Here is a 22,217-nt window from a genome sequence, read left to right on the forward strand (position 1 = left end):
GCAGAAAGAAAAAGGAACTTTCAGGTCAAAGAAATTATTTTGATATATACTATTCATCTTGATGCCAATAGTGATGAAATATAACTTTTAAATCTTTTAGTGTATGTTGTACATATTTGTTATGTGGAGATCTATGAAAATTATATGTCTGTAATATATGTATATAATTCATATAATTTTCTTCTATGTGTATGCTGTTGTTAGTTAAGTGCCCTGGGGTCAATTCCGGCTCTTAGAACCGCTATGTACAACAGACTGAAGCTCTGCCAGGCCCTGTGCCATCCTCACAATTGGCCCGTCATTTCTAGGCTTGGCCCCACTGTTGCAGCCCCTGTGTGTCCATCCAGCTCACTGACGATCTTCCTCTTTTTTTTTTTTTTTTTTTTTGGCTTCTCTTCTACTTTACCAAGCGCAATGTCCTTCTCCAGAGTCTGGTCTCTCCTGAGAACATGTCCAAAGTCCGTGAGACGAAGTCTTGCCATCCGCACTTCCAAGGGGCACTCTGGCTGTGCTTCTTTCAGACAGATCCGTCCGTCCTTCTGGCAGTTCCTGGTGTGGTCACTATTCTCTGCCAACACCATCTTCGAATGCAACCATTTGTTCTCGGGTTTTTCTTTCTCAAGGGAGACCCAGCTACTGTACCTCCTGGGTAAGTTAGCCCAACCCCTGGCTGACCTTCTCTGCCTTCTCAGTAAAAGGCAGAGAAGGAGGAAACAGAAGAGTCCTGCAGGAGCCCTCAGGGCACAGCTAGTCCTTCCTGGGCCCTCCTGCCCCCAAACACTCCCAGGCTGATTCCCTGGCTATCTTGCCCTCCTCCTACCTTCCTTCTGTGTCATCTTCCCCTACACCGTGGCTCCAAATTTAAGCAGCCAGTTAAGACTGTTTAATTAAACTGAAAGAAGACTTAAATTCCATCCTTCAGTCTTACTGGCCACGTTTGGAAGGCTCAGTACGTACCAACAAACAGCCAGTCGTTACCGTATTGGACAGTGCAGATTCAGAAGCTGCCCATCACTGCAGGAAGTTCTGTAGGACAAACCAAAAACTCACTGCCACCGAGTTCATTCTGACCCACGGTGACTCCATAGCAAAGGATGCGCTTCTGAGAAGGTAACTTTACAGGAGTAGAAAGCCTCATCTCACTCCTGCAGAGAGCTGGGTGGATTTGAAGGGGTGACCTTGTTTGCAGACCAACTCGCCACCAATGCTGGAAAGCACTACACTTGGGAAGACCAATCTCCTCTGGGTCACAGGTTCTGCAACTTTGCTGCGTCAGCTCACTAGGTGGACCAGGCACCACCAAGGCAGAGAAATCTAAATGAACCAGGAAGCATTTAAAATAGAACTTTGTTAGATTTTTTTTGCATTTAACTTTGCAGTTTATGTTCTCGTAGGACACCTGGCAGAGCCATGACTAAGCGCTTGATGACTAACTGAAAGGTCAGTGGTTCAAACCCCCCAGCTGCTCTGTGAGGGAAGATGGGACAATCTGTTCCTGGTAAGTGGCAGCCTTGGAAACCCTCTGGGGGCAGTTCCACTCTGTCCTGTAGGGCCACTCTACACTGGAATCGGCTCAATGGCACAATTTAACTTTAAGCCAAACGCCCTGAGGTGTAACATCTGTCTGGAAACACAGCATGCAGGTATGTCCTGAGAGTAGCATTCGGCATTCATATTCAACAACGGAGTCCTCTTGTTCTGAATATGGAGTCATCACATTTCCCTTGAGACTTATTTTTAAGAAAGCAAATGTTTTGAGAATGAAGATGGCAACAGGTATACAAATGTGCTTGACACAAAGGATGGATGTATGGATTGTTATAAGCATTGCATGAGCCCCCAATAATAAAACAACAGCAACTTATTTTTGTTTTTGAAATTATTGTTGGCACAAATGGAATTTCGGCTACAAAAACGTAAGCTTTGGACCCCTCTGTGCCATGGGGGAACTGACAGTGTGTTCACACGAGTATGTATGCTTTGTGACATTTTCAATGGTAAGTAGTTTTGCTGAAGTTGAGACCACTCTCTTTTCTTTGCCAAGAGGTCTCCTTTGCTTCATGTCAAGCGAGATAGTTAGTTTATTGTGCCAGCCTGGCCGATAAACACAAGTGAGATTAATTGAAGGGCAGAGAGATAAATGGCTTGGTGAGTCTCGCTTTTATTGTCTCTTGCTCTTTGATCATCTGACCAGCTGTGCTTGTTCTGTGTCTCAATTTACAGGCTACACTACCTGTGGGATGATTAGCCGGTGGACTGTGTCGCTTTAAATTGAGGTCCCTTTAAGACCACATGATTGGAATGCACATCTCTGGAGCTGAGGACTGACGGTTAGTGACAGTTGGGGACCTGCCTTGCTGTTTGTTGCCTGGGGATATATAGCCCAGCTCTCGCTACAGAGGACGAACTGGTGGCCCTCAAGACTTGAAGGACTGCCAGTGTCTCACAACTCTCTCACGGGAGTGAGTTGCACTGAGCCATTTGTACTGCTTTATAATTTCACTGTTCATTTCTTGTGTTATCTATCTATCTTTATAAATATATATAAAATTACTAGCAATCTGGTTTTGTTTCTCTAGAGAACCCTGTGTAACACATCAAGTGACATTAGAGTGAGATTTGGGTGAAGGGACATTAAGAAGAGGAACATGTCATATGCAGTCCCTGGGTGGTGCAAATGATTAATGGTCTTTACTGCCAAAGGTTGGAGGTTTCACTCCATCTAGAGCCCCTCAGAAGAAAGGCCTGGCCATCTATTCCCCCTATGGAGCTTAGTTCTTCTCTGACACACATCAAAACCAACCCGGCAACAGCTGACACAAGAAGGTTTCATTTGGGTTAGTGGGATATAAGGGCATTTTTGTGTCATGTCCATACATGGTTAGCTTGTTGCCAGCTGTGCTACGGTGGTAAGAATTCCAGGAATACTTGGCCACACTCTGTGCTGACTCATCTGATGCTGTGCCCCAAAGGAGTGAAGCTAGAGCTGGAAATATGCCCTAGAGCGAGTGCCTCCCTTACACTGGGCTATGTGGGCAGTGGAAAGGAGCCAGGCTTGAGACCACGGGGGCCATGGAGCTGGTATGCAGAACACTCCTCCTGGCCTCAGACATGAGAAATTCTTCATGCAGCTTTTGGCTCTCAATGACCCTGATCAAATCGAAGCTCTCTCAGGAATTGTCTCACTAAAGCTGTGCACGTGTGCGTAGCAGTGAAACAAAGAGGGAGTGCATTGGTGTGTGGAGTCGTAGGCTTTATGCATGAGATCACATCTTACCATATCTGACACATCTTGTCCTGACAAAGCCTGGTGGTTCCAGGAGAAATCGCATGCTCACTTGTGGGGAAATAGCCGGAAGGAAAATATAGATACATGCTTACATACACACGCACCAGAGAGCAGGGAGCCACAAAACAAAGGAGGCACTCAATAGAGAAAGCATAACATAAAATAAGATGCCAGAGTGAGGACTACACCCACCCATCATATTGCATCAATAAATGCAAAGGGAGTAAGCCTCGTTTTGAAAGAAAATCTATCCTATGCCTTTGTAGCAGACATGTCTTAATGCCACGTCAGAGCCTCTCAGCTTCACGTGTCTAGAGCCTTTGGCCACTTATCCTGTCCTAGCCTCTGCCACAGCGTCCAGTGCGTTCCAACCCACAGCGGCTCTATGAACAACAACGGGACACACTGCTCAGTCCTGGGCCAGCCTCACAACTGTTCTCTGAGACCATTGTTGCAGCCACTGGGTCAGCCCATCTTGGCCAGAGCCTTCCTCCTTTTTGCTGTCCCTTGGCTTTACCAAGCATGATGCCCTTCTCCAGAGACTGCCCTCCCCTGACATGTCCAGAGTATATGAACCTAAGTCTCACCATCCTTGCCTCTAAGGAGGATTCTGACTTCATCCAAGACACATTTGTTGGTTCTTTTGGCAGTCTGTGGTACGTTTTATTTTGTTTTAATTTTTTAAATTAATTAAAAATCATTTTATCGGGGGCTTGTACAACTCATCACAATCCATCCATCCATCCATCCATTGTGTCAAGCACATTTATACATCTCTAGCCATCCTTATTCTAAAAACATTTGTTTTCTACTTGAGCCCTTGGTATCAGCTCCTTCCTCCCCACTCCCTTCCCACTCCCTCCTCCCTCATGAACCCTTGATAACTTGTAAATTATTATTATTTTGTCATGTCTTACATCCTCTGACATCTCCCTTCACCCACTTTTCTGTTGTCCATCCCCCAGGGAGGAAGTTATATGTAGATCCTTGTAATCAGTTCTCCCTTTCCACCCCATCCTCCCTCCACCTTCCTGGTATCGCCACTTTCACCACTGGTCCTGAAGGGATTATCTGTTCTGCATTCCATGTGTTTCCAGTTCTTATCTGTACCAGTGAATAGCTGGATTTGTAAGGTAGAATTGGGATCATGATAGTGTGTGTGTGTGTAATCATTAAAGAACTAGAGGAAAGATGTATGTTTCATCATTGCTACACTGCACCCTGACTAGCTCATTTCCTCCCTGAGACCCTTCTGTAAGGGGATGTCCAGTTGCCTACAGATGGGTCTTGGGTCCCAATCTGCACTCTGCCTCATTCACAATGATATGATGTTTTGTTCTTTGATGCCTGATATCTGATCCATACCTGAGCTAGATGGTCGCTTGTTTACCTTCAAGCCTTTAAGACCCCAGATGCTATATCTTTTGATAGCTGGGCACCATCAGCTTCCTTCACCACATTTGCTTATGCACCTGCTAGTCCATGGTACCTTCAATATTCTTCACCAGCACCATAAATCAAATGCATCAATTCTTCTTTGGTCTTCCTTATTCAATGTACAACTTGCATTAAGTGTGTATGAGGCAATTGAAAACACCCTGGCTTGGATAAGGAACACTTTAGTCCTCAAAGTAACATCCTTAAATTAAAAATTTTAAAAAAGTAACATCCTTGCTTTTCAATACTTGAAAGAGGTCTTGTGCAGCCAATTTACCTAATGCAATGTGTCGTTGGATCTCTTGACTGCTGCTTCCATATGTATTGATTGTGTGTCCAAGCAAGACAAAATCCCCGATAACTGACATTTTTCCTTCATTTGTCACGCTGTTACCTACAGGTCCAGTTGTGGAGATTTTGGTTTTCTTTACATTGAGTTGTAATCCACACTGAGAACTGTAGCCTTTGATCTTCACCAGCAAGTGCTTCCAGTCCTCCTCATTTCAGCAAGCCAGTGTGTGCCATCTGCATATCTCAGGTTGTTAGTGAGCCTTTCCTAATCCTAATGCCACATCCTTCTTCATGATCCACCTTCTCTGATTATTTGCTCAGCATACAGATTGAATCAGCATGGAGAGAGGATACAACCCTGAAGCACACCTTTCCCGATTTTAAACCATACAGTATTCCCTTGTTCTAGTCACACAACTGCCTCTCAATCCATGTATAAATTTTCCATAAGCAAAATGAAATGTTCTGGAATTCCCATTTATTTCAAGACTATCCATAGTTTGTTATGATCCACACAGTTGAATGCCTTGGCACAGTCAATAAAACACAAGTAAACATCTTTTCGGTTTTCTCTGCTTTCAGCCAAGATCCATTTGCCATATCCCCTGATATGTCCCAATGATATACCCCTTGTTTCAAGATCTCTTCTGAATCCAGCCTGAACTAGTAGCTCCTTATCAATGGACTGCTGCAACAATTGTTGAATGATCTTCAAAATAATTTTACTTACATGTGATATCAGTAATATTGTTCTATAATGTGAGCATTCTGTTCAGTCACCTTCCATTGGAATGAGTGCGAATACGTACCTCTTCCAATGAGTTGACCAAGTAGCTGTCATCCAAATTTCCTGGCATAGACCAGTAAGTGTTTTCCGTGTTTTGTCAGCTTGTTGAAACATTTCAACGAGCGTTCCATCCATTTTTGGAGCCTTATTTTCGGTTAATGCTTTCAGTGCAGCTTGAACTTCTTCCTTCAGCCCCATTGGTTCTTGCTCTTGAAATGGTGGATTGTTAACTAGTTCTTTTTGGTACAATGATTTTGAATATGCTTTCCATCTTATTTTGATGCTTCCTGCCTCATCTTTTACCATGGAATCTTTCAGTATTGCAACTCAAGACTTGATTTTTTTTTCTCCCTTGAGTTCTTTTAGTTTAAGATATGCACGTGTTCTTCCTTTTTGGTTTGTCCATTTCATGATAATATTTGACTGTCTTCTCAAGCTGCCCTTTGAAATTTCCCATCCAGCTCTTTACTTCACGGTTTCTTCCATTTGATTGAGCTACTCTACCGTTAAATTCAAGTTTCAGAGTTTTGTCTGACATCAGTTTGAGCTTTTATCTCTTTCCTGTCTTTTTAATGGTCACTAAATATTCTTGTTTTGCTTCCACAGCTCATCAGATCTTCTGTCATTAGTGGTCAATGTTTTTTAGATGTTCTCAAAATTCAGATGAGATAGACTCAAGATCTTATTTAGACTCTGGTGGACTTGCTCCAGTCTTTAGTTTTATCCTGAACTTCCCATATAAGCAATGGATGGTGTGTTCCACAATGTGTTAGACCGGATTGACTAGAGAAATAAATCCAGATGTACTCATATGTGTATAAAAGAGAGTTTTATAGGAAAAAGCAATTGGATATTGAGAAAACATCCCAGCCCAGTCCTGATCAAGTTCATAAGTCTGATATTAGCCCATATGTCTGATACTAGTCCATATATTCCTCTTCAGACTCACACAGTACATGATGAAATGATGCCAAATGCAGGAAGATCATAGGCCGGTGGGTGAAAAGTCTTGTGGGTCCAATGACAGTGAAAGTGTCTCAGTGCTGGCTCTTCAACAGGAAGGTGAAGCAGAGAGAGAATGTGGCCGGCCTCCCAGGAGAAAGAGAGGAAGTTCCCAGAATCCTCATAAGAAGGCCACACCCACAAGGAAGCATCATCAGGCTAATTGACAGGCTAGACTACACCCCTTCACTCTTAATATCCTCAAGTTGACACAAGATTATGTAACTACCACACACAGTCATCCCTTGGCCTGGTTTTACCTGCTCATACAGAGCTTCTCCATCACATCCTGTCACAGATATAGTTAATTTGATTTCTGTGTATTCTATATGAAGAAGTCCATGTAGATAGTTGTTGAAAAAGGGATTTGTGACGAATAAGTCACTGGTCTTGCAATGTCTGTCATGAGATCTCCAGCTTTATTTCTATCGCCAAGACCTTATTTTACAACTGCTGTTCCTTCCTGTGTTTCCAACGTTTGCATTCCAATTGCCAGTAATTATCAATACATCTTGATTGCATGTTTGATCAATTTCAGACTAAAACTATGGCAGAATTCTTCAATTTTTTTCATCACTAGCTTTGCTGGTTGGTGCATACATTTGAATAATAGTCATATTGATTGGATTTCCTTGAAGTGGGGACAGATGTAATCCTATCACAGACAGCATTGTACTTCAAGATAGATCTTGAAATGCCCTTTTTGGTGATGGACCCAACACCATTCCTCTTGACCATGTCATTCCCGGCGTAGTAAACCATATGATTTTCTGATTAAAAATGGCCAATACCAGTCCATGGCAGCTCCCTAACACCTAGGAAATCCATATTCATGTTCCATTTCACTTTGATGACTTCCAATTTTCCTAGATTCAGATTGCTTATATTCCAAGTTCCAATTATTAGATTTTTACAGCTGTTTCTTCTCATTTTGAGTTGTGCCCCATCAATAAACGAAGGCCCCAGTGGTTTTATTCTCACAGACTTTACTCCATTCATGTCATTCTGGTTGACCCTCCTTTGAGCAGGCAGCTCATCGACGGTCATATTCTGAGGGCTTTCTGACCTAAGTTCTGTCCTCCAGCACTGTTTCTGACAAAGTTTTGCTTCTATCCATTTGGCCTTGGGTGTCTGACAATTTTTCAATGCTGTTCACAGGTGTGCAGTGACCGATTCCTCTGAAGTGGACAGCTGATTCCTTCTTCGTAGGCTTCTTAGCCTGGAAGCTCCACTGAAACCTGTTTACTCTGGTGATACTGCTGGAATCAGGAATATCACAGACAGCATTATACTTCAGGACCCATCTTTAAATGTCCTTTTGGACAATGGATCCATTTCTCTTGAATGAGTCACTCAATCCCTGTGAGGGCGTGTCCATCTGGGTCTCAAAGAACCTGGGTATAGATGGCTTGAAAGCAAGAGGAAACACATTCCTTTAATAAATTAACAGATGGTATATGGTCCAAACTGTAAACAAAATATGATCATATCAAGACATCCCAGAAGAGGAACCACATTACAGATGGAAGAAAGCTCTTTCTATTTCTCCAGATATCTTCAGTGAACTCTGTCTGGTTTTCTCTCCACCACTTGGCCTGGTGAAATAGGTTGCTTGCTCTCAACACTACCGGCTGACCTCTGTGAAAGCAACCTGCGGCATTGGCAAGAGCACAGACTCCACCGTGGTTAATAGGCAGCCTCGGGGGGGTTTGTCAGTCTAGTGTCTGATGAGCCCAAGAGTCCACGGACATTTGACGGCTCGCAGGTCTTGTCCACATGCAGGAGGTGGTTTGGATAATGTTTGCCTTGTAGGCCACTCTTCCAGCTAAGCCCGGGGCTGAAATTACAGTTGTGACTCCTTCCATAGCTATTCCTCGTCCTCTCCTTGGAGGTAAGGTAAGGTAGTTTCTCGGGGATGTAGCATGGGATGAAACAGAGGAATGAGTGGAGGTAGAAAGGACTGGAATCTTGGGATATATGAATAGAACCTGTGGTAGTTATATGAGTGTTTGTCAATTTGAAAGGATTAAGAGTGAAGGGGTGGAGTATAGCCTGTCAATCAGGTCATAGCCAATGAGGCTCTGTGTGGGCATGGCCTTCTCCTGAGGATTCTGGGAGCTCTGCTACTCCTCCTTGTAGGAGGAGACACACACTTTCTCTGTTCACTCCCTGGGAGGCATTGCAGCTGGCAAGACACATGGAACTATGCTAGCACCTTGAGCTGGAGCAGCCACATGGAGCCCCCTGCCAGCGCGGATGCTTCCACCATCACTGGGTCCACAAAGCTATCCACCTACTGGCCTGTGACCTTCCTGCATTCAGCATCATTGCATGGCTTCAGGAATCTAAAGAGGAATTGATGGACTACTATTAGTATTGACATATGGGGTAATATCAGACTTAGGAACTTGATCTTGATTGGGCTGGTCTGTTTTCTCAATATTCAATTGCTCTTGTATATAAAGCTCTTTCCTATATACATATGAGTGTCTCTGGATTTGTTTCTCTAGTCAACCCAGACGAACACAGAACTTGTGGGGGAAGTCCCTCAGCCCAGAGAATACATTCCCTTGACTGAAGATTGGGCTAACCAAGTGAATCCCCACCACTGGAAGCACTGATCCATCCACATGCAAACCATGTGTAGGGAGGGGTGTTTATAATGGCAGAGTTAATCTGCCCTGCCCATTTTTGCAGGTTACTTGGACCCCTGTATATCTCAGGCCCTACCTATATTGGTCCCCAGCTTGCTGCTATCCCCTCCTTGGCCTTGACATCTTTGGAAGTATTGGTGAGGGTCCCACTGGCCTGGTCTGCCCACATAGACTGGATATAAGGGTCTAAAGTCCGGATTTTAAATTTTTGTGTATTGCTCAATGCCCATCAAAGCAGTGATATGCAAACATCTGGGAAGAATAACAATTACATGTAAAGGCCCAGCCAGATGGCAGGTTTTAGTCCCAAATGTTATTTTTCCACAAATGTATGCAAGGGGCCTGGCTATGCTTGGCCCATCCACTTGAGTTACATTTTGATTCCACACTAGAACGTCACCTGGTTGGAGTTCAGGAACTGCTCTGGAGGTGTTGTAAAGGGGATAAAGCACAAGGGGTGACAGTGTAATAATATACATTCATCGTCCTTATGGTGCTATTTATTAAAGAGAAGGGTCCAATGGTGCAGTTCTGTGGAGTTTGGGTTGTGAATGTGGTATATTGCCAAACGAATTCCTCAGGGAACTGTTAATAGTAAAGTGTGGATCGGGGCCCTCAAACTACAGCCCATGGGCCACAGGCGGCCCACCGAGGACATTTATCTGGCCTGCTGGGTGTTTTTTGTCACCGCTGCCTGTCCTGCTTAGCAGCTGACACCTGCAGTGTGCATAGGAATTTGTACATAGTTTTTTTTAAAACTATAGTCCAGCCCTCCAACAGTCTGAGTGACAGTGAACTGGCCCCGTTAAAAAAGTTTGAGGAGCCCTGGGTGGATGATTGCCACGTGGTGTGATCTGTCCCCCCAGTCCTCGAATAGCTGAGGGCATTTAAGAACAGTACCACTTGTGGACTTGTTGTATAGCAAAATTACTTGGGGTCCAAATGGAGGTTCTGTATTCCTACTACTGCTGGGTGCTGAGACACAGATCTGCCCTAGGAATCTTGGGATTACAGAGACTTGCGAGTGGGGATAAAGGTGGAAGAGGCTGAGAGCCTCTCCTTGGGGGATTGATGGCATAGCTTTCAGTCACCAAGATTTTGACCCGAAATCACAGTCCTAGTGAGGGGGAGATAATTATTCTCTCTCACTGCTCCAGTGAAGACCAGTTGCAGCCACCAGTTACAACTCCAAATAAATATTCATTTTAACTTATAAGGAGGCTTGTGATAAGAACCCCTGTCTTACAGGAAGCAAACATCATGAAGAAATTCTGGTCACAGCCAGGATTAGGCAAAGTGGAACTGCAAAAACAATCCCTGCCCAAGGAATGCATTTATTCTACAAAAACACTAGAAGGCTTAGCTTTCTGAGAGTGGCTTCTTTTTTCTTGAACAGGTGTCTCCAGCTGTCTTTTGGGAGTCATAGCAGCCCAGATCAACCTCAGCATGATCTTGTGTTATTCCCATGGTTCTTCACAGTCTTGACCAGAGACAGGAGGACTCAATTCTTGACTCCTCCTAGTTTCACTCCTATAGGACTGTGGTATGTCACAATTGTAGGGAGGGAGATTTATCGAGCAGTCTAATTTGATACCAAAGATGCTGTCCATGATGGACTTACCTGGCTTGCCACTCCCCTTTCTGGGAGGAATCAGAGTTGGCCATGGCATCAAATACCACACAAACTCACTCATCAAGCACTTACTTACAAGTTAAAGTACATTCTAAAGAAGGAACGATAGGTGTTCTCCACAGAATGGAGAAGACTCAGTTATGATACAAAGCAAGGGCTTTTATATCTTGATGTGAAATATATGCTTAGGGGAGAAAGTCAGGTTTTTTCTGGGAATAGGAATGTTCCCCCAGCCTCCTACCCCCGCCCAGTTTGAGTGACATCCCTTGTCCCTTGTGTTACTCTGGGTAGACTAGTGAGAGAAACAAATCCAGGGAGACTCATATGTGTGTAAGAGAGAGTTTTATATTAAAGAGTAATTGTATATTAAGAAAACATTCCAGGCCCGTCCAGATCAAGTCCACAAGTCTGATATTAGTCCATATGTCTGATTCCAGTCTATACATTCCTCTTCAAACTCACACAACACATGCAATGATGCTGAGTGCAGCAAGATCGCAGGCTAGTGGGTGGAAAGTCTTGTGGATTCAATGGTGGTGGAAGCATCTCAGTGTTGGTGTGAGTCTCCATGTGGCTCCTCTAGCTCCAGGGCTGTGGATCCATCAGCATAGCTCCATGTGGCTTGTCATCAGGGATGTCAAGGGGAGAGTGCATCTACCATCTGATAAGCTTTTTGTCTCCATAGTGCCTCCAAATGAGGTCATCAAGCTGTGACCCGATTGACAGGCTAAACTCCACCCCTCCACTCTTAATAGTCTCAAGTTGACACTAGAATATGTAACTGCTATACCCCTCTCCTGTCTTGAATTGGTTGGGCTCTGAACTGCCATGGTGCTAGAGGATATGCGCCTTTTACAATACTAGTGAATCTAAGGGTATCTAAGTCATTTGCCACCCCTACTCCGGAGGCTCCAAGTTGGTACAGCCCCTTACCTCAGAGTCCCTGCTCTTGTGGTTTTAGCCCCCTTTTCTGCTCGGAAAGCAATTATTTGGAAAAGGCACCAAATGCAGGAATTTCCTTGTTCTGTCCTTAACAGTACATACTTATCGTCGAGCAAAACTCAATAGGCGATTCTCCTTTTCAGGCTATTTGTGTGGACATGCTCATTTCGCTGCTATCACCCAACATTAGGTCATTAAAAGAAATTAAAAAACGTTACCAATTTGGGATCGCGCACACCCCTTAATAAAATCCCATTAAGACCGACCCCTTACTTCCATCGTTCTTTATTATTTTCTAAAGAGAAATATCAGGCCATTTGTTCGCGGAGGTGCTCCATATAATTCACTGCAACACGAGGGGTGACAAGTGAACAGTCAGAACAATCAGATGCTCCCACACAGAGGGCAGACAAATTAGCTGGCATCTCCATACAACCCTAGGCTTGCTAACGACTGCTTTTCTGACGTGTCCGGCTTCTTAAGGTGCTCGGGATTCCGAGGCAAACGGTCGGTCCGGGAAGGGTTCGGAGCTGGGTCGAGTCCTAGTCGGGCCCTGAATCGCTACGTCTTCCTCCCTAGTTAAGCGCATCGCCCACTGGGAGCCTTCCCCGCACCGCGGCGAGGCCGGACTCTCGGGCGGCCCGGACCCCAGACGCCGGAGCCGGGTTTCCGGGGCCCACTTGCTGCCGCGCACCAACCGGAAGCTCCCTATGGGCGGGAGCTCCCGGTGGGCGGGAGCTCCCGGTGGGCGGGAGTTCCCGGTGGGCGGGAGTTCCCGGTGGGCGGGAGTTCCCGTGGGGGAGGTTGGAGCTACTGTCGGCCAGATGCTGGTTTCGAGAGAGGCACGCCCCGCGAAGGTGATTCGGTCCATTCTGGTTTTCACCTCGGAAAGCCGCAGCTGGTCCGCTTCTAACGGTGTTTTGTGAGCGCCGCCTGGCGTCGCCGACCCGGGGGCCCTTTCCCTGGCTCTCGGCCCACAGGGCGCCCGGGGCACCTCTGGCCGGCTCAGTCTCCTCTCACTCTCCTTAACCTCCTTCCTGCACCGAGGCCGCTACCAGACCCTTTGTTCCATGGCCCAGGCCCGCATTCCCGCATTCCCGCATTCCCGCATTCCCGCCCACCTCTTCTGGAGCCCCGGCGTCATTGTGTGGCATACCAGGTATAAGCGACAGTTGGGGGTGTGTCTCACTCGGAACTCCTAATTGCGTTGGTTGTCAACCTGGTTGTACCGTTTGGCTTGGAGGAGGAGACGGATTCTTAACCCTTTGGCTGTGGTTGGGTCGGGAAAAGTTAGTACTTGGCTTCAGTGTTGGCGTTGAAGGCTAAGTGGGAAGATGAGAACTTAAAAAGTACTGCCGCGTTAGGACTCAAATGATCTGTGTATTTGAATGTTCCAAAAGTGTGTCTGAGACAACCACAAATAGTGTTACTCGCCCTTACTCACTTCGTTTTTATTTTTTAGGGATTAGGTTTCAGAGCTGCTGACAGATAACCGAGACTCAGGTTTCAGCCAAGTTCCCGACCAGTTCATCCTCTTACAGAGTTAATAGCCTTTTGTCGGCTAGACAAGAAACAATTTACCTTTTTCGTGGAATTTTTATTAGGTAGGTTACATTTTATCCAATAAATTACATCAAGGTAGATGAGTGTTGAGTATAACTATTCACATTCCACTTGTATTCTTTGTGTGAATTTTCTTGTTTTTAAAAAGCTTTTTGTGATTTGGGTGAAAGTTTACAGAGCAAAGTGATTTTTTTGTTCAACAGCTCATAAACTCTGTGATTCGTGGCATTAATTGCAATCCCCACAATGTAATAACATTGTTCCTACTTTCTGTGTTTACTGCTTTTTCTTCGGTTTTAAAAAAACAAGTTTAGTAAGATGTCACACATCACACTCACCTAACTGCACTGTACAATTAAATGGGTTTTCACTATATTTACAAAGTTGTGCATCACCACTATCAATTTAGATCATTTTCATCAATCCAGAGGAAAGCTATATTCATTAGCAAGTGATCATGCTTCATCTCCCCTCCCCCAGTGTCTGCCAGCCCCTCATTTACTCTCTTTTTAGAATTCCCTATTCTGGGCATTACACTTAAATGGAATCAGATGGGGTGACTTTTGTGACTGTTATCTTCTACTTAATGATTTAATCTCACTGAGGATAATAATTTCAAGGTTCATCCAAGTTGTAGCATAAATCATTTTCATTGCTGAATAACATTCCATTGTATGGATATACTAGTTTGTTTTTCCATTCACCAGTTGCATATAGGGTTGCTATCAGGGTTTTAGTTTTGATTATAAGAGGGGACTTCAAAAAATGAATCAATGGAATTAAAAAATAATGAATAATGGGTTTTTTCCTTTGAGTTTTTTTAACCCCTTTGTATACCTTGGAGTGGACTTGCTTGGCTATATGTTAGCAGTATACTTAGCTATTTGAGGAACTGCCAAGTTGTTTTCCAAAGTGGCTGCAGCATCTTGTATTTCCATCTGCACTGAATAAGGGTGCCAATTTCTCCACTTCCTCTCAAACACTTCCATTGTCTTTTTATTGTAGCCACCCTATGTGTGTGATTTACAAACATCTCCCTAATGACGAAGGAAGGCAACTTGGTGGGGCAATGGCTACACCCTGATGACCAGGAAGGCCAGTGGTTCTGGTCTACCAGCCACTCAAGGGCTTGTGGGCTAGCTTGAGGGTTTCAGGGCTAGTTTGGGGCTTTGAGGATTAGTTTGAGGCCTGAGAGCCAGTTGGAAGCCTTGAAGTCTAGTTGGGTGGGCTTGAGGGCTAGAAGCATGCATCTTGGGAACACCCACTGGCAGCCCCCCAACAGAAGCTTGCTTTTTGGGTTGGTTATAGCAGAAGCATGCCACTGGGTGGGGGTAGGTAGGAGTGGGAGCATGCAAAATCATGCTTCTTGGACACACCCTCTGGAATACCCTTGCCAGAGCATGCCTAGAGGGGAGAGGGGCTAGTGTCAGACTGCAGCCAGAAGCATGCTTCTGGGAAGCTCCCCCTGGTCCCTCCCCAAACATGCTTCTGGGGGCATATAAGAGTGGGATCCTGCCAAGAGCCTGTTTCTGGGGAGCTCCTCCTAGCTGCCTCCTGCCAAAGCATCCTCTGGGATTTTGTAGACTGGGACCCTGTCAGAAGCCTCTTGAAGCATACCTCTGGGGAATAGTGCAAGAGTGGGACCCCACCAGAAGTCTATTTCTGATGGCTCCCACTGTTGGTGTAGGAATGGGACCCGCAAGGAGCATGCTCTGGGGGCCTCCCATTTGCAGCTTTCACTAGAATCATGCCTCTCGGGGGTGAAGGAGTAGGGCACCGTGCGAAGCATGCTTTTGAGGGTGTCTCCCAGGCAACCACCTGCCAAAAGCATGGCTAGGGGACATGGAAGAGAGGGACCCTGCCAGAAGATTGCTAGTGGAGGGCTCCTCTGGGAGGCCCCACAATCCCGAAGCAAGCCACTGGGGGCGATATAGGAGTTGGGACCCCACCAGAAGCATTCCTTTGAGGAGGGGGGTATAGGACTGGGACCCTGCCAAAAGAAAGCTTATGTGGAGCTACCCTGGCAGCCTCCACCAGAAGCATGCCTCTGGGGTGGGTGTAAGAGTGAGACCCCGCCAGAAACAGGCTGCTGGGGGCTTCCCCTGCTAGCACCCCTCCAGATACATGCATCTGGGGTGGTGGTGGTATAGGAATGGGATCCCACCAGGAGCATGCTTCTGAGGGGCTCCCCCTGGCAGTCCCCACTCCGGAAGTTTGCATCTGGTGTGGGGGTGTAGGAGTGTACACCAGCAGTATGCTTCTGGGAGACTCCCCCTGGCATCCTGTCGAAAGCCATGCCTCTGTGGGGTGGGTTTGGGTGTGGGTCTAGGAGTGGGACTCTGCCAGAAGCATGCTTCGAAGTTGTGTCAGGATAGCCAGCCCCTAACGAATCATCGCAGGTCTGGTAGGCCCAATTGTACAGAGATAATAAGTAAACATTACTGTAGTAAAGTCATTGAGGTCATGAGAGATAGAAGAGAGAGTAAAGTGAAGGAGTCAGACATATTTCATGGTAGTATGCTCACTTCAGCCCCACTTGGTGGTCCACATGGAGATGGAAGAGGAGAGGGCAGGAGAGAGTTATCTGAATTGGGTGTGGCCCCAGGAGAGGGTGCCTCACCGGAGCCATTGAACTCAACTTTGCCAGCCGTGAGTGTTCCAAGCTCCAGCTAAGAAGGTATCCACCGGTCCCTTCCGCAGGCTGAGTCCACGGCTTATCCTGGCCAGTCTGCCCTTGTGCTGAGCCCTTTACTCTGGGCACTCACCTCCCCGTGGCTCAGGGAAGGCCCTGTTAGGGCCATTGCTGGTCCTAGTCTCAGACCTTCCCAAGGAACAGGGCACTCAGCTTGAAGCCCCACCGATGAACTTCTCTCCGCCCTACTTATTGTGGGATAAACAGTGTTGTCTGCTTGCTCTGGATGGCTGATAACCCCCAGGGAGAATAACCCCTGACCTACTACTTTCCTTGGCCTCCAAGTGTAGTCATTTACCATACGTAGCAAGCACCTAAGTTTGGCATATATTTGGGGGAGGCAACTCGGGAGAAATCTTTGTTTCCTGTAGGGTTGCTCCCCACCAGCTCCAGCAAAAAGCATGCCTCCGTCTGGAGTGTGGGAGTGGGGCCTACTTTTTTGCAGGGCGTGCCAGGAGGAGCCCACCAGAAGTATGCTTCTGGAGGGGTCTCACACCTACACCCCCCCCCAGAGCATGCTTCTAGTGGAGTCCCTCTCCTATACCCAAACCGAGCCTGCTAGGTAGCACGTTTCTGGCAGGTTCCCACTCCCCCCCCCAAGAGTTTACTTCTGGTGTGGAGTGCAGGGGGATCCCCAAGAAGTATGCTTCTGGTAAAGTCCCACACCTACACCCACGCCCCTTCCCAAAGCCTGCTTCTGGAGGGGAGGGAGGTTCCAGGGAGTGCTCCTCTGTAGCAGGCTCAGGTCCCATCCTATACAACCCCGGAGGGAGGCTGCTGCTGAGGAGGGGTGCTAGGGTGAGCCCCCTAGAGGAATGGTTCTAGTGGGATCCCACTCCTATACCCCTCCCCCACCCCACAGCATAATTCTTGTAGGGGGGGTCAGGGGGAGCTCCAGAAGCATGCTTCTGGCAGGGCCCCACTCTTTCAGCCCCCCCACATAATGCTTCTGGTGGAGTGCAAGGGGGAGAATACTTTAAGAGAGAGATTCAAGGAGCCCCCCAAGCATGCAAGGGGGGTTTCTCCAGAAGCATGCTTCTCTTGGGGTCCCACTGCTACAACCCTCTCTGTAGGATGCTTCTGCAGGCAGATTCAGGGGGAGCCCCACAAAAGCATCCTGATGGGGTCCTACTCCTACACCCCCTCCCCAGAACATGCTTCTGGTGAGGGGTCCTAGGGGGGCTCCTCAGTAGCAGGCTTTTAGCAGGGTCCCACCCCAACATCCCTTCTCCAGATCCTGCTTCTGGCGGTGGGTGCTGGGGGGAGCCCCCCAGATACATGCTTCTGGCAGGATTCCACTCCTACAATCCCCCTAGAGGATGTTTCTGGTGTGTGTGGGGCAACGAGAGCCCTCAGAAGCATTCTCCTGGTGCGGTTCCATTTATACCTTCTTCAGAGCCTGCTTCTGACTGGGACCGACTCTTATACCTGCCCCAACTATGTTTCTGGGGGAGGTGCCAGGGGAAGCTCCACAAAAGCAGGCTTCTGATGGGTTCCCATTCCCACATGGCCCACCAGAGACACATCTCCCATGAGGGGCTGCCAGGGAGAGCCCCCCAGAAGCATGCTTTGGTGGTGTACCCCTGCCACCACCCCAGAGCCTGCTTCTGGTAGGGGTTGGGGGCAGGAGGAGCCCCTCTCAGAAGCACGCTTCTGCCTGGGTGCCACTCCTACATACCCCCAGAGCCTGCTTGGTGGGGTGGGGGTGGGATGGGAGGGGGAGAAGGGGGATATCCCTTCAGAAACATGCTTCTGTCAGGATACCACTCCTACACCTCCCTACAGACTGCTTTTGATGGGGGTGCCAGGGGGAGCTCCCCAGAGCTTGTTTCTGGTGGGGTTCCACTCCTACCCCACCCTGCTGAGCATGCTTTTTTCAGGAGGTGCTAGAGGGAGACCCCAGAATCATACTTCTGGTGGTGTCCAACTTCTACAGCCGCCCCCAAGCATGCTCCCAGTGGGGGGGGTGCCAGGGGTCCCCCAAGAAGCATGATTCTGGTGGGGCCCCACTCCTACAGCACCCCAGAGTATGCTACTGGCAGGGGTGGGGTAAGGGAGAGCCCCTAGAACAGACTTTCTCACAGGCCCAGATCTTCAAGAATTAACAGGTGTCAATTTACAATAGAATTTACTAATGAATTTACTGTAGAGCTGGTTTATCCTTATTGTTAGGTGCCATCAAGATGGTTCCAGCCCATAGCAACCCTATGCACAACAGAATGAAACATTACATTGTCCTGCGCCAACCTCACAATTGTTCCTATGTCTAAGCTCATCGTTGCAGCCACCGTATCAATACATCTCTCTGAGGCCTTCCTCTTTTTTGCTGCCCCCGCACTTTACCAAGCCCGATGCCCTTCTCCAGGAATTATCTCCTGACAATCTGTCCAGAGTGTGCAAGACAAAGTCTTGCCATCCTTGCCTCACAGAAGCACTCTGGCCTCACTCCTTCCAACACACACTGGTTTGTACTGTTAGGCCAGGGTATTTTCATGACCTTCTCCAGCACCACAATTCAAACGCAGTGGTTCTCTTTCGGTCTTCCTTATTCAGTGTCCAACTTTCACATGCAAATGAGGCAATGGGAAATGCCTTTTAACAAACTAAATCTCAATTAAATATGGTACATTTACAGAGTTGATCAACAGCCGACAGTCTTCCACTTCCCTCTATCAACATGGATTTAATTTGTTCCAACTGTCCCATTGAGTTGCAGACAGTAGTAGAGCTAATTTCCTAATTCTTTCTCATTTTGTACCAAAATGTGTTAGTCCAGGTGGACTAGAGAAACAAATCCAGAGACACTTATATGTGTATCAGAAAGAGCTTTATGTACAAGAGCAATTTTACATTAAGAAAGCAGCCCAGTCCAGTCCAAATCCGTGTGTCTGATATTAGCCCATAGGTCCAGTACCAGTCTATAAATTTCTCTTCAGACTCACACAACACATGCAATGATGCTGAATGTAGGAAGACCACAGGCTGGTGGGGGGAAAGTCTTGTGGATCCAGTGGTGGAGGAGGCATCTCAGTGCTGGCAGGGTTCTCCACGTGGTTCCTTCACCTCTGAGGCTTTGACTTCCATCAGTCAGTCTCCATGTGGCTTGTCAACAAGAATGTCTCTCTGGGAGTGGCCTGTTTCCTGCCTCCAAAATGTGGTCATCAAACTGCATCATGCTTGACAGGCTAAACTCCACTCCCTCACTCTTAATTCTCTCAAATTGACAACAGATTATGTTACTACCACCCCGAATCATCATGTCACCACGTCTCTGAGTTCAGTGGGTATTTCTGATCCATGGCACAGTGCTACTTCCACTAACTTTCTGCTTCTTGTCACCAGTCTCCCAGTCTCCAAGTGATATGATGTGACTTGGAACTTTGCTTCTGATTTTTTCTCCCTATAATTCTGAAAACCTCCAATATCATTGGTAATTCAAATGCCTTGTAATTACAGGAAAGAGTAAAGTTTTAAAATTAATATCTCATGGACCATTTATTAATGTGAGAAAAGCATCGTGATACATTTTCAGGGGACAAGAACATACAATTCCATAGATGTATAGATTTTTACTTCACTACACCTGTGGATTTGTTTAGGTAAGATGTATGTTTGGTGTGTGTTGGACATGTAAAAAGAGAAATTAGTATTAGAACGATGTTTTCTGTGCATGAAAAGGGAATCAACGAATTCTAGAAAGTTCGGCAACTGAGGACTCTGGTAACCCTGAACTTTGCAACTGGGGCTACATTCACTGGTACCTTCTGTCAACAGATTCCGTCACTGCCAAAGAAGTAGTCTTGTCTGAGAAACCACTGATCTCCAAGGAAACAGACCTTATTGAGCCAACCTTGTTAGATGAACTAATCTGTCACACTGACTCTGTAGCCTCTGTGTACCATCAGCTTCCCAATGCGTTTGTAGAAGGAAGTCTTAGGATCCATAACAAACACCCATTCAATATGGAAGCACTGATTCTGGTGACAACCCTGTTGGCACGATCACTGCAACCAACTTGGAACAACCTCAGCTTCTTTACTCAGGCAACCTTTTGATTCCTCAAGGAGATCTTTTGAATCTTGATCTTAGTCTCCCAGTCAATGAGCCACAGGTGTCTTCCATGCAAATGGGAGCAGTGGATCTCTTGGCAGGGGAACTAGATAGTCTGGCTGGGCAGTCCTGCATCCCATCTTCAGTGCCTGCAAAATTTGCTCTTCCACCTACTACTGCTGACCACCTACTACTGCTGAATGACCTTTTTGAATTTTCCACAGAAACAGGAGAATATGTGACTGCAGCAAAGTTTAAAGGCTTGGAGATTTCAGGAACATTCACTTACCATCAAGGCGACATCTATATGGAAATGAACTTCACCCACACAGGTTTGCAGCACATGACAGACTTTGCCATCCAGTTAAACAAGAATAACTTTGGTGCCATGCCCAGCACACCTCTGAACATCTATACACCACTGATGCCAAACCAGAGCATTGACATCTCCCTTCTTCTCAACACCTTAGACCCAGTCATGAAGATGGAACTTCTGCAGGTGGTTGTGAAAAATAATATGGATGTTGTGGTAGTTATATAACAGTCAATTTAAGGATTAAGCGTGTAGGGGTGGAGTCCAGCCTGTCAATCAGGTCATAACCAATGAGGCTTCTGTGTGGGCATAGCCTTCCCCTAAGGATTCTGGGAATTCCACTATTTCCTCCTTGGAGGTGGGAGACTCTGCTCACACCCTGGGAGACAAGCAGCTGCCACAACACATGGACCCACCCTGATGCAGCCCTAGGTGCTGGAGAAGCCATGCAGAGACCTCCCAGCACTGAGATGTTTCCAATGCCACTGGATCCAAAGACTTTCTACCCACTCGCCTGTGATCTTCTACATTCGGTGCCATTGCATGTGTTTCGTGAGTCTGAAGAGGACTTTATAGATTGGTTTTGGACATATGGGCTAATATTGGACTTATGGACTCGATCTTGACTGGGCTGGGATGTTTTCTCAATGTCCAATTGCTCATACATAAATCTCTTTCTTATACCCATATGTGTGTCCATGGATTTGTTTCTCTAGTCTACCCAGACTAACACAGATGTTTTCTACTTCAGCTACCTCATTCCATTCAATATGCTTTTTGTAGAAGATGGCAAAATGGAATGCCAGATCTTCTTTGCAACATGGAAGGATATTCCTAATGAAAATGAACTTCAGTTTCAGATGAAGAAATGTCATTTAAATGCCAACACTGTTTCCGGAAAATTGCAAAACAGCAATGTTTATATTGTTGCCAAGCAAAATATGGAAGAGCAGAACATACTGTACCAATCGCTGAAGCTCATGGGAAATGGATTTTGGCCAAACTTTTTATCCAGTCAGGAAACCCAATTATATATTGTTACTGAAGTGCAGAGCTTCTGAAGTCTCTCAGTACATCTATCAGATTTATGACAGCATCTTAAAAAACTAATGGACGGGTCCAGTGCCCTCCAGCAACCCTGTGTTTCGTGTAAGCCATGAGCTCTTCACTGGAGGAAATTGCTTTGATGTACAGAATCTAAACACAAACACACTGAGGGTACCCACTAAAGTAGTGACTGATGTAACCTGTACTAACAGTAGGGCATCACCTGCCGCATATTTTGAGCTTCGTGTGAACCTGTATAACCACTGCTTCAATCGCTTCCCATTTGTCACCTGCTGCTGCTATCTGGTCCTTACTTGTGGCCTTCTCCATGCTATGCCAATGATTGGTGTTGTCTACATCTGCTTTTGAGTGTCATTTGATATTTTGAAACCAACCACTCCTTTCAAAAGCAGAAAAGAGGGAAAAGTAAAGTAAGGAAGTGTTCCTGAAAAAAAAAGTTTCATTTTGTACTTTAAGTTTTATTTCATCGGTCGATATGGGGTCCCTGCTGAATCAA

General features: G+C 46.3%; 1 protein-coding gene across 1 annotated transcript; it reads left to right on the plus strand.

Moving 5' to 3' along the window:
• The first annotated feature begins 1,576 nt into the window (after window positions 1-1,576).
• Window positions 1,577-22,131, plus strand: LOC142455953 (AP-2 complex subunit beta-like). Its single transcript, XM_075557300.1, is given in 6 exon segments — window positions 1,577-1,643; window positions 12,615-12,796; window positions 13,016-13,194; window positions 17,377-17,453; window positions 19,987-20,241; window positions 20,244-22,131. Coding segments are annotated over 6 exon segments (1,398 nt in total). The 3' UTR covers window positions 20,882-22,131.
• The last annotated feature ends 86 nt before the right edge of the window (window positions 22,132-22,217 follow it).

Source organism: Tenrec ecaudatus, chromosome 9 (genome assembly GCF_050624435.1).
Source record: "Tenrec ecaudatus isolate mTenEca1 chromosome 9, mTenEca1.hap1, whole genome shotgun sequence".
NCBI lineage: Eukaryota > Metazoa > Chordata > Mammalia > Afrosoricida > Tenrecidae > Tenrec > Tenrec ecaudatus.